This window comes from Trichomycterus rosablanca, chromosome 13, assembly GCF_030014385.1.
Source record: "Trichomycterus rosablanca isolate fTriRos1 chromosome 13, fTriRos1.hap1, whole genome shotgun sequence".
NCBI classification, from domain to species: Eukaryota; Metazoa; Chordata; class Actinopteri; order Siluriformes; family Trichomycteridae; genus Trichomycterus; species Trichomycterus rosablanca.
Window position 1 is genome coordinate 18,394,506 of NC_086000.1, and position 17,530 is coordinate 18,412,035.

Below are 17,530 nucleotides of genomic sequence, written 5' to 3' on the forward strand. Positions count from 1 at the left end.
AAAGCTGTGTAGCCTTAAGAAAACCACTTGTCAGTGAGGCTAACTGGCAAAACGGCTTCAATTTGCTAGGGAGCATAAAGATTGGACTCTGGAGCAATGGAATAAGGTCATGTGGTCTGATGAGTCCAGATTTACCCTGTTCCAGAGTGATGGGCGCATCAGGGTAAGAAGAGAGGCGGCTGAAGTGATGCACCCTAGTGCCTACCCGTACAAGCCTGTGGGGGCAGTGCTATGATCTGGGGTTGCTGCAGTTGGTGTTATGTGCCCAAAGAATGAGGTCAGCTGACTACCTGAATATCCTGAACGACCAGGTTATTCCATCAATGGATTTTTTCTTCCCTGATGGCACGGGCATATTCCAAGATGACAATGCCAGGATTCATCGGGTTCATTGACAATGCCAGGATTCAGGATTCATCGGGCTCAAATTGTAAAAAAGAGTGGTTCAGGGAGCATGAGACATCATTTTCACACATTGATTGGCCACCAGAGTCCAGACCTGAACCCCATGAGAATCTTGTGCTGGAGAAGACTTTGCGCAGTGGTCCAAATCTCCCATCATCAATACAAGATCTTAGGGAAAACTTAATGCAACTCTGGACAGAAATAAATGTTGTGACATTGCAGAAGCTTGTGGAAACGATGCCACAGTGAATGCGTGCCGTAATCAAAGCTAAAGGCGGTCCAAAAAAATATTAGAGTGTGTGACCTTTATTTTGGCAGTGTATATACATAGGCTACATAGGAATAATGGAAACAAGGTCCTTAAAACAGGGAAACAAAATAAGTCATATTTTGTCAGATATTATATTATCTATGTGGATTAAAGAAACCTCATTTATTTATTTACACCTACCTACCTTTATATGCACACATTAAACACACCATATGAGTAAGTGCTCAGTGGATTTTACTGAGAAAACCAAACTCATGAGGATTATTTGTTTAATATTAACATTATCTGTTTAATATTCTTAATATTTTTATATGTCTCTGTAAAATTATGTAAATAATTAAATTGTCCAAACACTTGAGTCGGGGTTTAACGCGAACGTTACTTTTTAATCGCACACAAGCTCAGAGCAAAACATGACAACACGAGCACAGCCGGAGACGGTCAATTCCCTTACGTTCACTACACACTCGCTCCCTATGCCCTAGCATAGTACACTTATCACTCTTAAAGGGCCAGACAATATGTAAATCCCATTACATGACAGTCTCCTCATTTCACTTATCTGGTCACTTCTGCACTTTAACTGTATTATATGTATAGAATCTCTATCTTGCACTTCTGGTTAGATGCTATTGCATTTCGTTGGCTTTGTACTTGCTTACTCTGCACAATGACAATGAAGTTGAATTTAATCTAATCTAATAATCCAAGCATAAAATAATTGGATTACAAAAACACAAATGCAATACATCTGGTATTTGGGGGATCCTAAATAGCTAGTTTTATCTAGCCCAAATAGACAGGTGTAAATTACACAGACTAAAGTAATAAGAGTTAAATTATAGTAAAATCATCAGCCTTGTCAAGTCAACTTTATTTATATAGCGCTATTTGCAATAGGCATTGTCTCAAAGCAACTTTACAAAATCCAGGACCAACAGATACAAAAAACCCCTGTTGAGCAAGCCGAGGGCGACTGTGGCAAGGAAAAACTCCCTGAAAATTACAGGATGAAACCTTGAGAGGAACCAGACTCAGCAGGGCCCATCCTTCTTGGGTGGTCTGGAGGAAACTTTAAATAAATACACGATTTACACAAAGCATACAAACACAGAATTAAATGATCTAAAAGTTATAACTGGTAATAAATAGATAAATAAATAAATACATAATAATAGAGTTGTTATTCGCTCTAGTCTTCAATAAAGTCTGTAGTGATTTCTTGTCATTCTTGGTGCAATTACTCCAGACCCGTCACATCCGGCAGGAGCAGCATCGTTGTCACGGAAGTCTCGACTTTAATCCTTAACCTCGGCGGGTAAACAGGTTTCCATCAGAATGCCTTTGGAGTAAAACAACAAAGAATGTAGTTAATAATGTACAATGCTAGTTGAGTAAAACAGTTTTACAGAGAGTTTTAGACTCCGGCAGCCCTAATTATTACAGCATAACTAAAAGGGAGAGCAAGCAGGTAACAAGGTCATGAAGGCTTTCACAGGACATCACCTCTCCTACCCAAACCTTGTGTAGATCCAGATAGATTACTGCATAGGCTCACTGACAGAAGCCCCTTATAATGTGGAAAATAACATTTTCTATGAATTATTGAAAAATGATATTTATCTAACCAAGTATTTAACTTATTATATTAACTATGTGCGTTTTCAGATTTTTAAAAAAGTTACTTTTATGTAGTACTTGTAGCATTTATAAAAGCTATATAGACTCATACACAATTGTAAAGGTTTTACTTGTAGTTCCACAGCCTGAAATTGAAAGTATTTACTTGTTTCCCCTGCAGATGCATATAAGAAGTAATTTCTTAACCTTTTAACTTTCTGATAAGAAATGATACATTCAGGTACAAACAAACGTGGGAAACCAGGAACGTGACTGTGGTTTAGCCAGAAAAACAACATCCGCTCTTTACTTCCAATTTCAAAATCAAAGTCTGATGGAAGAAGGAAGTTTACTGTTAATAAAACATTCCTGCATATTTCCGCAGCTTTTAAACCAAATGCATTCTTCACGTTATTAAACCAAAGCGGACTGACTGCATTGTATTTTTTGTAGTTGACTATTCGAGCGTGTGTTTACGGGCTAGTAGGAAAATACAGGTATTTTACTATTACACGCTGACAGAAAGTTGACCTTTTCTTAGACAGGCAGTAATTCACCTGTACGATGCTTTTTGTGCATATTAGTATTTCTTTTGTGTTCATTTTCTTATGCATGGCGAATGAGTCTAAATTAAAAGTACAACCAGCGACGAAACCTGTTAGATTATTCACCGATGAAGAGTTGAGAAGATACGATGGAAGTGAGGTAGGCTACTGTAAAGTGAGTTGCTACAGAATATTGTATATTCATTTTCTTACGAACTAATATTTATTTTTGCTTTTTTCAGGATGGACAGCCTATTTACATGGCTGTAAAAGGAGTCGTGTTTGACGTTACTTCAGGAAAACGTTAGTTACACACTTTTCATATTATTTACATCAGTTCATTAGCAAGCACTATACTACCGTACTAAACAGTACATAGTATGCTTGTGATTGAAATGTGCACTATTATTAGAAGTAGTACCCCACACAGTATTCGAGAATGATCGATTACGTTTACAGTGATCACGTGACTGGCAGTTACGTCAATGCGTTATGGTATTAGTAGTACCAGTTCCCACAGAAACGATACTGGTTGTAGTTCAAGTCACAAAAAGTAAACGAATTAGCTTAGACTTAGTGTTTTTACACTTTTGTCTCCAAATGCCTTACCTTTATTTTTTTAAGACTAAAAATATGGCACAAAGTGGTAGTTTTAAAAGTGCATGAGGAATGTAATGCTGCACAGTGGTACCTTGAAACTCAACGTCAGTTGGTTCTGAGTTTAAAAGGCGTTGAGTTTCAAGGTATTTTTCTCATAAGGATGTATGGGAAACCTGTTAATGCGTTCCATGGTCCCGTGGACTTGCATATATTTTGGGCTTATGGAAAATAATTGGGTTGTTTTTGACACTTATACACTGAAAATAACACAAATACAATATAAGCTGATTCTTACAATTTCTCAGAACCCCGAGCTGTAACAGGTTTGAAAGTGAAACAGGAAAATTCAGCTAAACACAGATACATGTGGAGCTTTGAGAGTGAAACTGATGGTTATTCCACACAAATGCAGTTTTGTCTCATATGCACACTTGGATGACGTCTAGCCACACTGAAATAAATAAATACATTACATACATAAATAGATTTTAAGTTTAGGGGATGTTGAGTTACAAGGTACCACTGTATTTTAAAGCTGGGCTAGGTAGAACTAAATGTACACTGTAATACGTGTGTACTTTGAATACATTGTAATAAAATCGGACATATTAAGAATACATTTAATACATTTCATTGTTTAGTCTGATCATTATTTAGAATTGTTTGCAGGGGCTGATCTAAGCTCATGACAATAAATAGCTAGACTGACTGGACAGTGCTCATCTGTGTTTCATCAGATTCTAATTCATGGCAGATTTGTTGTTTTTTCTACACCATCCAGTTATTAATCGTGATTGCTGCATATTTTATACAGCAGGTTTTTGTCATATCTTTAGGAACTTTATAAAGTTTATTTGAGAAAGAAGTATTTGGTTCGATCATTATTGGATGAGAAAAAATAAGTTGCAGTGCATGAAATATATGTTCTTTACACAAATGGTTTCCATATACAGAATGTTTAACATACATGTAATAAATACAGAATGTCCAGTTTGCAAGCACAATGCAGTGACACAATAAATCGGAAAGGACGCCATTCATTGGAATTTTGATCACCACCCGTATGTACGTAAGGCTCCTCGGCCACAGATTAGACACGGGTTTTTGGGTGGGGCGCAGGGTGATCCGGCTCTCTTTGATCAGCTTGAGGATTGTGAAAGCGGCAACTGATTCACAATTAAGAATTGTAAAGACAAAAGAGAAAAAATCCAGAAAAGGTTAGTTTCAAACTATGATAAAAGACAATGCTGCTAATAAAAATATCTTGTCTTTAATAAACACCAGCAATGGTTAATCAAGAGCAAAATGTGGCATGCACAGTTAGTCACATTCATGCACTACTTTTTTGCATTTAGGCAGTGTACATAGAATGCCATTTTAAAAACAGTGTATGACCTCACAGGAGGATAAATGTGTTGTCAATAGCTTGGATGTTTTTCCTACAAGGACTCCTTAGACACATCATGACCTACTTATTGAAATTATACTTGTAATTATGTTCCATATGTTTTCATTTTTAGAGTTTTATGGTAAGGGTGCCACTTATAATGCCCTTGTGGGCAAGGACTCGACCAGAGCAGTTGCCAAAATGTCCCTTAACCCTGAAGATCTGACCCATGATACAGTGAGTTTCTGATTGACTCTTTTCAAAAATCTAGTCTGATGTGGTTAACAAACCCACACATTTTGTCTCATAAACTCTTTCTTTTTCCCCCATGTTAGACGGGCCTTACTGACAATGAGCTGGAGTCACTAGAACGTGTATTCACTGGCACATACAAATCAAAGTATCCAATTGTTGGCTACACTCACAGGCGCATTCTTAATGAAGATGGCAGCCCCAATGAGAACTTCAAACCAGAAGATCAACCTCAATTTAGTATCAAAAATGAACTTTGATACATAAATAAACAGGAACATGTAGGCTGGTAGATTAGTGATTGCTGGAGATTTCACTGATTATGTCCATTCAGAGGGAATAAGAATACAGCTGACAGTATAACAATATATCTCATGAATGAGTGATTTTCCATTGATGTTACTCAGAAATGTTTCCTATTTTTAAGAAACACTACACACACAAGTTAATTTTTAATTTAATACTGTCGATGTTTGAACTGTGTGTGAGTTTAATTTTAAATAAAAGGTTATTGTAATGATGTACATTAAAATTACTTTAAAATTACTGACACCCCTGTTAAAGATGAGTTATAAGGGTTAAGAAATGTAACCTTTCGTAAATGTATTTTTTTTATTGGCAAAGGGAGGTTGTACAAATTATTAAATGCAAAAGTGCCTGTAACTGTGGCACAAGCAGCTTGGTAAAAATACTTTTATCTTGATAAGGGATTATTTAAAAATAAATTTACTTTAACTTAGGGTTTTATTTTTTCAGTTGTTCAATATGGACTTGATATAATTCACCAAATGGTGAATTACGTATAACCCTTTATACTTATCTTTACCAAGGATGCCAATAAATCTATATAAAACTCTATAAAGATTGAACTCATGCTATTAGAAATGTATTTAATTTTTGGTAGCAGAAATTGTGGGTGAAGGGCATTCTTTGTAAGTAAATGTTTGTCTTTTTAGAATATTTAGCATCCTGTACTGTGTTTATGGTTAGAGCTTGTTTTGAGTTGATACATTCTGTCCATTGTGAATAAATCTAATATAACCCACCTGTGCCACTGTTGTAGTTATTGTCACTCAAATGTAAGCTAATTTTGTATTCACTATAAGGGAAATAAAGGGATTAAGATATTTCTTGTAATGTTTTTGGAGCACTGATGTGCAAGTCATTGAAAATGATATAGTGTACAGTCCAAATGGCAGCTCAATCTTGTGTTGTAAAGAAGGTATTTCCTACAGCTCTGCCCTGACATGTACTAATGTAAGACTACATTAAAGCGAGTGGAAAAGTTTGATATGGCTTGTTTATTCAGTTATGTAAATCAGCCTTATCACAATGTCGTGCCTTTTTCTCCAGGTTGAAATGTTGTATTTCGTAGTTGCTTATCTCTAAATGTATAACACTTTTTGGGGAAGGTGGGACAACACCTAATATCACTGCATGCAAGTTTACTGATAGATTGATTTTGTTACACTCTGCATTCATTTCATTTTCATCAACCACTTTATCTTGGGTGGGGTCACAGCAGTCCAATTCCACTGGGAAACACTCGGCTGAATGCAATAAGACATAGCCAATCATGTCTGTGTAAACGCCCGACCTGATAATAGCACTTCTGAGATTCAAATCCAGATTTCATTGGTGGTGGGCTAGCCTAGGGTAATAGAAGAATGCCTTCATTTATCATACATGCATATACAAATGCAATGTACGTACAATATAATTATTTCCCGCATATCCCAGCTTGTTTGGAATGCTGTGGCTGCATGGCAGAGCCCGGGGTTTAACCCACTACCTTTTGATTAATAGCCCAAAGCTCTACCCATTAGGCTACCACTGTTTCTGTGACTACTAGGCTACTCTGCCACCGGAGCGCCGCAAACTGAACATGTTTACTAATTAAACTCAGGATCGTTTAAGTAAATGGTTCTTAGGAACCACTTTAATCCTTGCTTCTGGTTACTGTCTGCATGGGTTTTCTTTCAGTCACTTCAGTTTCCTTACACTACATTAAACATGTAGAAGGTAAATAGATTACTTCAGTTTGCCTCAAGTTGTGAGTGGGTGAGTGTGTGTTGCCGTGAGACATATTGACACTCTAAAAAACTGTGTATTCCACTTTAAGCCCAGTGATTTGTGACAAACTGACTCTAGAGAAGCATTTAGTCTTAATGAATTAATGGTTTAAGTAGGCTGTGGAAAGTTTCAAATACAACAGTAAGGGCTTGGTTTGCCATGATTTCGTTTGATCTGAAATGATTGTTGGTGAACGGTTTCTTTGCATTATCTGTGGCTCAGATGCATTATTACAATATATGTTAAAACTTTTCATTTTAGTGTGAAAATAGTAGATCAGGAAAATTGTGAGGACTGGCTGAATTTTTTTTAAATCCTTGCAATTACACATTTCTGATAAAGTAGTTAGTTGTTAATTTAGAGTATTTACTCTCATCTTCTTCTTCTTCCTCTGCCTTTGTCCCGTTCGGTTGCGGGGTCGGCTTTCGGCTGATTATTACGCCGGATGCCCTTCCTGACACAACCCTCCCTATTTTAGCCCTCCCTATCTACAATGCACTTTGTGCATCTAGCGGCTAGGTATCTATAGGTATCTATTCAGTGTTTCCAATTAGCCTGGTGGCATGTTTTTGGACTGTGGGAGGAAACCGGAGATCCCGGAGGAAACCCACGCGGACACAGGGAGAACATGCAAACTCCGCACAGAAAGGACCCGGACCGCCCCACCCAGGGATCGACCCCAGGACCTTCTTTCTGTGAGGCGACAGTGCTACCCACTAAGCCACCGTGCCACCAGAGTATTTACTCTCATGCTTAACCTTAATCTACAGCTATGTCTTTTACCTTGTTTTTCAGAAGGTTTTAAGTCTTTTTGAAGTGATCTGTTATTGTGCTACTAACGTAAGTATTTCGCCACTGTGTACTGTACGCTGTGGGCTGGTGATATTAACCTGGTAAACTCTGGTGTTCTGGTAGCCCACATGTGTGAAGTGGAATTATGTATGTGGGTTTTTCCCTGGTGGGCTGTAGTTGAAGGTCACTGAAAAGAGTTCACCCACCTGTCTTATTTAAAAATATGTTAATAAGTGTTTTCACAATGTTTATGAGAACATGTATCGTAATATTATTTTCATGTGCAGTTTAAACAGATCTTTTGCTTTCACATTCTAGCCGTGCTGCATGTATTGGAAAGTTTAGTGATTCACAGTTTAAACTGGTGTGCTGTTATTTCACAAGCTAAGATTTAGTAACAGCTGAATGATATTTGCCTAGGCCACTGCAAACACATAGGTACTTTTTATTAGCTTTGTATTTGTGATTTACATGTATTGGCTAAGAACAAGGCCATAATCACTATGTATATACAATATTGTCCCTTCCAATATACAGTATACTGTATTTAGATAATATAATTGACAATATAATATTTACATTTGCCCCCCCCCCCCCATATACTGATGTAGAAATTATACAATATGTAAAAATATACATTAAAAAATCAACTCACTAGCTGTAAGGATCCCATAATGTTCTCATCAGTTTTTGTTATAGCAGGAAACAATCATTTCATAGATATATAATCACTGACTTAGACCCCCCAATGTTCAATTTATTGATACAAACTTGGACATAAAGAAAGACTGTTAAGCTGTGTTTATTATTCATTTATTAAGAATAAAAATAAGTTGGTACATCTTTGGTAATGAATTGAATCTTGAAATCCTTGGAGGGCGGCAGAGACGCTCTGTGAGTATCACTGTCACCTCACAGCAAAAAGGTCCTGGGTTCGATTCCCAGGTGGAGCGGGCAGGGTCCTTTCTGTGAGGAGTTTGCATGTTCTCCCCGTGTTTATGTGGGTTTCCTCCCAGAGTCCAAAGACATGCAAGTGAGGTGAATTGGAGATAAAAATTGTCCATGACTGTGTTTAACATTAAAGACTTAACTGATGAATCTTGTGTAACCAGTAACTACCTGTCCTGTCATGAATGTAACCAAAGTGTGTGTAAAACATGATGTTAAAATCCTAATAAATAAATAAAACCCTGGGAAGGAGCCCAATATATTCCAATATGTTAGTTACTATAATACAGTCTCCCAGTAAAAGCAGTGCATGGAAAAACAAATCAAAAACTCCACGCAAATGGTAAATGGATGCAAGGATCAAGCCTAGGTCCAATGACCCTGGAGATCCACCAATACTACCCGCTGCACCACTGTGCCACACCAGGCTTTGTTTGTAATTATTACTTTTTTAAACTATTTATCAGTAGTTGGCAAAAAGTAAGGAACAACTTCATTCTGACAGTGTCATGGTGGGTTCAAAACCTGTTCTGAAAACTTTAAAATTTCTGAAATGTTTATGTAAGTTATACACTATGGCTATAAGTCAAATATAAATAGAAACATACATCACTGATACAGTGTTTGTTTTTATATATTTTGATGCTGTTTTACAAAAATATACTTGATTTATTTAAATTAAAGTGTAAGATTAAACTTATTAAACACAAATACATACTTTACCCCCATCTTTTACAAGCAGGCAATAACTCTGCAGCTGACTTATATTATCACTGAATTATTTTCAGATGAACTGCCTATGCAGGGAACTTTTTAAAACCAACAGCTCATTTACATGTGGACCGTTGGTAGTAGGAGGACAAAAAGACAGATTTACTCATTATCAGTCATGGTTAAAATATGGGGGCTGGTTGTTTTCACATAATGCCGAAGCCCCAGTCAAAACACAACATTGTCAAATGTTGAATTTCAGAATGATTTTCTTTGTTTTTAAAAAAAATTCCCACCACAGCAGCAGGATCTAGTACTATGAATCAGCTAGGCTTATTACAGTAAATGCTTACTAAGGAGATAATCATCCCAAAAAACATAACTAAAACCTAACTCTAAATTGGTTAGGTTATTGTTCATGCTTAAAAAACTAAAATCCACGTGTTTAGCATTTTTCTGGTTTATGATGTTAAAGGTAACTAGAACTAGAGAAAACATGTTTACTGTATACAACAGTATTAACCTGACATTGTTGTTTATTTCTAATAAAAGTTAGCACTTGAACTAAGTCACATGTAGACGGATGTACGTGACCTGTGTTTAATATCTAATACTATTTTTTTTACCTAGGTGTCACCTGGCAGCTTTTCCTTCACGTTAGTGTGATGTATGTAACACTTTCCACCCACTGTCACACGTGTTGTTGCTCTACATAGCAAAAGGGGGTGTTGATTGTGGGTGTCCGTGATGCTGCTTCCTCTCTCCATTGCACATCAGAATTTCCCATCTGCCCACCCACTTTCATTTTGTGTTTGTGCTGTGGGTCTCTCTGGGTTAGTCTGTCTCAGTGCTGTGTTGGTGTCATGTCGCTCTCTTTTCAGTGCAGCTGCTTTCTCTAGTCACTGTAGTGAAGTACTGAAGGACTGGGTGCTTTAAAGAGGTAGGAATCATTTTATCATATTACTTATTATTAAAGTAATATAAGTTTGTGTAATATGATTAAACTAGTTTGATCTCAAGAAGTAGTACATTTCTGGGATTTAGAAATGCTCTGTACTACTGAACTGATATTTGACAATGCTATATTTATATATGTATTTAAAAACAGTACAGACTTATTTAATGTTAAATTTTCAATGATTTTATGACAGGGTTTTATGTCCAACACTGATACTTATATAATTCTTTTGTGGTTTTCAGGGTGACTGTTGGAAAATAGTATATTTTGTAGACATCCCAAAACAGTGCACTTATGAAGGTGTTGAGTGGCCACGTTATGGTAAGTTCTCACCTTTAGCCACCCATTTCACATCCCTATTGTCTCCTAATGACATCAGGGAATTTGATTAGTGCATGTTTGGCTTGTCATACTCTGTTAGTCCTTTGACAAGATAAGCACCAGAGCTGTTCTTTTGTTTTAGACAAAATCACAGGCTGGAGAAAGCATGGACCTTTTGATCATGCCAGCTTCAGTAAGTATTTTCCACTCCACATTTTATGCATACAGCACTTCCTAAACCAAAATACACATGATTGCTTCTATTGATCTTGTAAACACTTAAGGATTAAGCCCCTAACAAAATACCCAAGCTGCTTAAATCTTAGTCACTCACACTGAAGACTTTTACTCTTCTTACTTGAATACTAACAGTCACTGTGAATGTTTTATAAATGTTTATTGGGTTGGCATGTGGAGCTAAATCTGGATCATCTGGATTACTTTTTTTAAAGGTTCATTTGAATATGGGACTCCCCGTACTTCAGCAGGCAGGTGACAGCAAGTTTGTCAACACCTCCCACACTGGTAAGTTTGTAAAATTTCTCACATTTCTTGTTTCAGTTCTGCATCACTGTTGACTATACCACACGTTCTCCTGCCATGTATGATTTACTACACCTGAAACTGTCATTATTAGAAACTGTTCATTAAATGTATTAATCTCTTTTTTTTCTATTTATTTATTGTATTGACAGAAAATATCAACCAAAAGCGTTGGAAAAACATTTTTCAACGTGTGCTGAAAAAGAAAATGGATTCTGCTTGCACTTGTCAGTGTCAAAATAAAGCACTTTTTGGACAAGCCTTGTCCGGTATTTGTGAAAAAGATGGCAGTCCTCCAAAACCAATAATGGTACGTCTCAAGTTAATGTGCATTTCAATGTTCATTTATTTTAAATATAATGTCAGACATTTTACTTCTGTTATACTGAGGTCTTTTGTCACTTCATTATTTTACAGGAGATCCTCTCTGTGCTTTTGAGAGATGGTCCATACACAGAAGGAGTGTTCAGGAGAGCCGGCAATGCCAGGTGTCTAAAGGAGATCAGGGAACAACTTAACAATGGATTGGAAGTGGATCTAAAAGAAAAGCCAGTGATTTTACTTGCTGATCTTCTTAAGGTAACATATTATTTACTGATGTACAGATGGGGGACAAATTAAAAGAAAAATCCAAAATAACAGTGCATATCTTAGTGCAACATGTGCTTTAATGTGCAGTGGTATTGATTCTCTTAAGGCTTTGCTGTAAGAATGAAGCACCAATAGTGGCAGAGAGCAAACACTGCAGTCCATATGTGTTATGTTTGAGATCTGCTCAAGCCTTAGCCTACGACTTACATAACTTTCCTACTCATTTCTTACCTGTGGCTGGGGGAGTAGACCATCCCCATCAGGATAAACATGCTCTATTATATTAATTGGGTGATCAATCACAATAACAATAATTACTTACTAATTCAGAATTGTCTTTTAATTTGTACCCTATCTGTATATTAAATTCAGCCTGTTTGAGATACATTTTGACTGATATCATCAGTGTGTTAATATATTTTCTAAAATTTAATGAATTGCAGGAATTTCTGAGGCATATACCAGGCAGTTTGTTGGTAGTGGATCAGTACCAGACCTGGATGACAGCAATGAAAAAGCAAGATGTACACGAAATGTGCACAGAGCTTCAATTGTATGTTTGGGTTTTAAATAACATTTATTGTATCAAGTTATTTTAAAAATACAGTCTAGAGTCTAGGTAATGTGATTTAATTTATTGTTTTTATTTTTTAAGGGTGATTGAAAAGCTTCCAGAGCCAAATATTCAACTCTTGAAACACCTGATTTGTATCCTGTACCACATAAGTGCCAATGCAGAGCAAAATAAGATGGATTCGAACAACTTAGCAGTGTGTGTTTCACCTAATCTGCTTCAAGTTGACAGAGTAGAGGATGTAAAGAATGTAAGTAGATCACTGTCATAATGCAATTTATTCCTATTGATAGACTGCAAAAGTATTAATTTGTAACATTACAACGTGTTTGTTATAGCTGCAGTATGTAACTTTTTGATTCAAACTTAATGCTTGTAACTAAATTCCTACCTATACACATAGTTAATTACTTTCAGCAGACAGAAGTTTGTCCACAAGATGGAGCTGTCGGTTGTGTAGCAGTTTTGTCTGAGTCAGTCACATTTGTGTGTGCATTTGTAACACTTTGTGTCCTGCATATGGGGTGCTCTGCAATAGACGGGTCCAATTGAGGGTCAATTCCTGCCTTTATCTCATTGTTTCTGTGACATCAACCTATATAAAGCAGTTAATGAAAATTAACAAAGTAATTATTGATGTCACAAAAACATTGTCACACACATTACTTGCAAGTTTATATTTCTTAAATACCCCAAAGTTACATACTGCAACTTTAAGTATCAAATATTAGACAAAAGCTTTTGTATGTCAACATAAGTGTTTTTTTATTTATTTAGTGTGCACCTTAGTAACTCCAACCATTTATTTCATAGATCTCAAACTTGACCCAATTCATCATTGACAACTGCTGTGAAATTTTTGGTGAGGACATACTGTTGCTCTTTGAAGACCCAGATGATGAAGAACTCAGTGATACCCATGGTAAAATGCTTTTCTTCTTTAACAGATTTGTTAATTAATAACCGGTTAGTGTTTGAGAGTAAAAAAAGATTGTTTTATTAACCATGACTATTATTCTCTTCATCAGATTCAATATCCTCACTCCACACCGATTCCGCCTACGACAGCAATGACCCTGACGTCGATGGCTACAAAGGAAGCTACACAGACATGCACACCTTTCATTCTGATTCTGAAGAGAAAACTCCAGATCTTTTTCAAATATCCTCCTCCCTAAAACTTGCGGCTAGCCAGACCAGCAAACCTTTCATACGCAGGTGTTCTGAGCCAACAATTGTTGTTAACAAAGGTGCCCGAAACCTGCCTGTCCTAAGCAGGAGTCAAACAGAGACAGACTTTTATGGACAGCAGTTAACAAAACAGACCTCAGATGAGTGCTCATGCTGCTCCACGAGTTCCTTGGAAAGCACCTTGTCCAGCACCTCAGAGAGCATCCAAACCAGCTCTCCCATTATTTCACCATCCAGACAGAGACAGTCCCTTCAGCGCAAACAGTCCCTTCCTCATCGTCAAATTCAGCATGGGAACGCTTTTGGCGAGGTCACTAAGAAACGCTCCCAATCCATGAAGAACCCAAACAGTCGAATTGCCTTTTCTCGAGGTGGTGCCAGCAAAAGAGCTCAGAAGGTATTACGCCAAAGCCAGACTCTCCCTGATGTGCTTCCTTTCAACAAGACTTTCCTTAAGCAACAAAAGCCACAAAGGGTGTCAAGTGTAGAAGTGTTTCAGGTGGACAGCAGGATCCTGAGTGATCCTCCATCCTACAGGCAGGCGATTCAGGTTGTTCCTCATACTACTTTTGCACTTAGTAGTTCAATGACTGTTGAGGCTGCCAGGTGTCTATCAAAGGACACATGCAGTCAGACCACATTCCTGAGTGCAGAGCCATCAAATTTTTGTTTGGTGAGAAATTGTAGTGATGTTCATAGTTGTAGGGGTGGAGAGAAGAGTCATGATTTGAATGTCAGTGCTACCTCACCAGAGTCAGGACTGGGGTGCCTATCAGAGACTATGTATAAAGCATCTAACAGTAGCATTGCACATTGTTATAGTCAGCAACTGTTGGAGTCATTGAATGTTAAAGAATCATATGTATAAGTCGAATGGTTTTGTATTTTGATTGTATAATCTGTAGCATATGAAAGTATAATTCTTTGACAAAATAATAATTATTTTGACAAAGTAGCATGTATATATACTGTATGAAGCTTCTAAGAAGCTTATATTTTCAAGAAGTCTGTAAATAGTCCATATAAAATTCAGCTTTAATGAATTGCAGGTGAAATATATTTTGTTGTATTTTTGACAATTATATGTGATATGTTTTGTTGTATTTTCAACATTCATACCTTAACTTGTTTAAAGCTAAGGTTATTCCTGCTTCTACAGGATATCAACCACAACACTGCCATAATAAGGGATGTATCAAAGTACATGTATCAATAAATGATAAATGAAATTAAATATTTTCTGAAATACAAATAAAAATGCAAAATTATTTTTGTGATGTTTGTTTTGTTTCTAAAGGCAACAACAATGTAGCTCACTTTAAAATATTATGTCTACTCTCACAGAACAAAAAGTAAAAATGGATTTAAAAAAAATAAGAGAGAAAAACTGTGAAAAGTAATACAAGTAAATGAGAAATAAAGTACTATAAAGGAAGCTTAAGTGATAATAGCTGGGTAAAAATATTGTAGCGACTTTTATTGGGCAAAATGTAGATATATAATGCAAAAGTAGATTTTTAATGCTAAATGTTTAAAGGTTGTAACTTTCATTTAATATTCATATGTTTTTTTAAATGACCAAAGTGTATATTGCAGGTATATTACAGGTTTATAAGCATTATTGTTCCTTTAAGTCTTATTACCAGACAAAAGTTAGTTATCTTAAGTCTAGTACCTTAACCATTAAACTACCAATATCCCTAAATAAAAAATATAAAGAAACAGATTATTAAACACTATGTAAACAAATAAAACATGAATTATGTACAGTGTATCACAAAAGTGAGTACACCCCTCACATTTCTGCAGATATTTAAGTATATCTTTTCATGGGACAACACTGACAAAATGACACTTTGACACAATGAAAAGTAGTCTGTGTGCAGCTTATATAACAGTGTAAATTTATTCTTCCCTCAAAATAACTCAATATACAGCCATTAATGTCTAAACCACCGGCAACAAAAGTGAGTACACCCCTAAGAGACTACACCCCTAAAGGTCCAAATTGAGCACTGCTTGTCATTTTCCCTCCAAAATGTCATGTGACTCGTTAGTGTTACTAGGTCTCAGGTGTGCATAGGGAGCAGGTGTGTTCAATTTAGTAGTACAGCTCTCACACTCTCTCATACTGGTCACTGAAAGTTCCAACATGGCACCTCATGGCAAAGAACTCTCAGAGGATCTTAAAAGACGAATTGTTGCGCTACATGAAGATGGCCAAGGCTACAAGAAGATTGCCAACACCCTGAAACTGAGCTGCAGCACAGTGGCCAAGATCATCCAGCGTTTTAAAAGAGCAGGGTCCACTCAGAACAGACCTCGCGTTGGTCGTCCAAAGAAGCTGAGTGCACGTGCTCAGCGTCACATCCAACTGCTGTCTATGAAAGATAGGCGCAGGAGTGCTGTCAGCATTGCTGCAGAGATTGAAAAGGTGGGGGGTCAGCCTGTCAGTGCTCAGACCATACGCCGCACACTACATCAAATTGGTCTGCATGGCTGTCACCCCAGAAGGAAGCCTCTTCTGAAGTCTCTACACAAGAAAGCCCGCAAACAGTTTGCTGAAGACATGTCAACAAAGGACATGGATTACTGGAACCATGTCCTATGGTCTGATGAGACCAAGATTAATTTGTTTGGTTCAGATGGTCTCAAGCATGTGTGGCGGCAATCAGGTGAGGAGTACAAAGATAAGTGTGTCATGTCTACAGTCAAGCATGGTGGTGGGAATGCCATGGTCTGGGGCTGCATGAGTGCAGCAGGTGTTGGGGAGTTACATTTCATTGAGGGACACATGAACTCCAATATGTACTGTGAAATACTGAAGCAGAGCATGATCCCCTCCCTCCGGAAACTGGGTCGCAGGGCAGTGTTCCAGCATGATAATGACCCCAAACACACCTCTAAGACGACCACTGCTTTATTGAAGAGGCTGAGGGTAAAGGTGATGGACTGGCCAAGCATGTCTCCAGACCTAAACCCAATAGAACATCTTTGGGGCATCCTCAAGCGGAAGGTGGAGGAGCGCAAAGTCTCGAATATCCGCCAGCTCCGTGATGTCGTCATGGAGGAGTGGAAAAGCATTCCAGTGGCAACCTGTGAAGCTCTGGTAAACTCCATGCCCAGGAGAGTTAAGGCAGTTCTGGGAAATAATGGTGGCCACACAAAATATTGACACTTCAGGAACTTTCACTAAGGGGTGTACTCACTTTTGTTGCCGGTGGTTTAGACATTAATGGCTGTATATTGAGTTATTTTGAGGGAAGAATAAATTTACACTGTTATATAAGCTGCACACAGACTACTTTTCATTGTGTCAAAGTGTCATTTTGTCAGTGTTGTCCCATGAAAAGATATACTTAAATATATGCAGAAAGGTGGAGGGTGTACTCACTTTTGTGATACACTGTATATACAAAATAATCTAAAGTTAAGCTACAAAAATATGTTGATAAACTTACTATAATTTCACATTTTAAGTGAATAAAGTGGATGTCCGTCTTATACTGTAAGACATCACACTTGAACAATATAATATATTATAATATAATACACATAAAAAGCATTACGTTTGAAATAAGAGTCAAATAAGGGGTGATCTCCCTGTGGCTTTTGATCAGTGAAATGACCATCTGTTTTTAAAAAACTAAAACTAGTTTAGTTTTACTGAATTGTTAGATTTATTTACATGGTATAAAAATTCAAATGTGAGAAGTAACAAATGAAAAAAACTAAACAACATATTTAC

General features: G+C 37.1%; 2 protein-coding genes and 1 long non-coding RNA gene across 3 annotated transcripts; 2 read left to right on the forward strand and 1 right to left on the reverse strand.

Annotated features, from left to right (window-relative positions):
* Positions 1-1,035: 1,035 nt before the first annotated feature.
* On the reverse strand, positions 1,036-2,575 carry LOC134325568 (uncharacterized). The gene is made up of 2 exons (XR_010014303.1): positions 2,504-2,575; positions 1,036-2,018 (listed from the first exon to the last, which is right to left on the reverse strand). It is a non-coding gene; the product is annotated as an uncharacterized LOC134325568 (long non-coding RNA).
* A 74-nt stretch (positions 2,576-2,649) lies between these two features.
* Positions 2,650-6,125, forward strand: nenf (neudesin neurotrophic factor). Its single transcript, XM_063007534.1, has 4 exons — positions 2,650-3,001; positions 3,084-3,144; positions 4,962-5,065; positions 5,164-6,125. Exons 1-4 carry the CDS (start codon positions 2,861-2,863, stop codon positions 5,338-5,340), a joined length of 483 nt encoding a protein of 160 aa, XP_062863604.1. The 5' UTR covers positions 2,650-2,860; the 3' UTR covers positions 5,341-6,125.
* Positions 6,126-10,464: 4,339 nt separating this feature from the next.
* Positions 10,465-14,748, forward strand: tagapa (T cell activation RhoGTPase activating protein a). Its single transcript, XM_063007675.1, has 10 exons — positions 10,465-10,544; positions 10,805-10,883; positions 11,026-11,076; positions 11,336-11,408; positions 11,579-11,736; positions 11,844-12,005; positions 12,461-12,570; positions 12,673-12,841; positions 13,405-13,513; positions 13,620-14,748. The coding sequence occupies exons 2-10, from the start codon at positions 10,857-10,859 to the stop codon at positions 14,648-14,650; spliced, it is 1,890 nt and encodes a 629-aa protein (XP_062863745.1). The 5' UTR covers positions 10,465-10,544; positions 10,805-10,856; the 3' UTR covers positions 14,651-14,748.
* The last annotated feature ends 2,782 nt before the right edge of the window (positions 14,749-17,530 follow it).

Coding starts and splice junctions, on each gene's coding strand:
- nenf (XM_063007534.1), top strand. CDS start 2,861: ATGCTTTTTGTGCATATTAGTATTTCTTTTGTGTTCATTTTCTTATGC. Junction 3,145..4,961: donor TGACGTTACTTCAGGAAAAC/GTTAGTTACACA, acceptor TTTCATTTTTAG/AGTTTTATGGTAAGGGTGCC. Junction 5,066..5,163: donor AAGATCTGACCCATGATACA/GTGAGTTTCTGA, acceptor CCCCCATGTTAG/ACGGGCCTTACTGACAATGA.
- tagapa (XM_063007675.1), top strand. CDS start 10,857: ATGAAGGTGTTGAGTGGCCACGTTATG. Junction 12,571..12,672: donor ATGTGCACAGAGCTTCAATT/GTATGTTTGGGT, acceptor TTATTTTTTAAG/GGTGATTGAAAAGCTTCCAG. Junction 13,514..13,619: donor AGAACTCAGTGATACCCATG/GTAAAATGCTTT, acceptor TCTCTTCATCAG/ATTCAATATCCTCACTCCAC.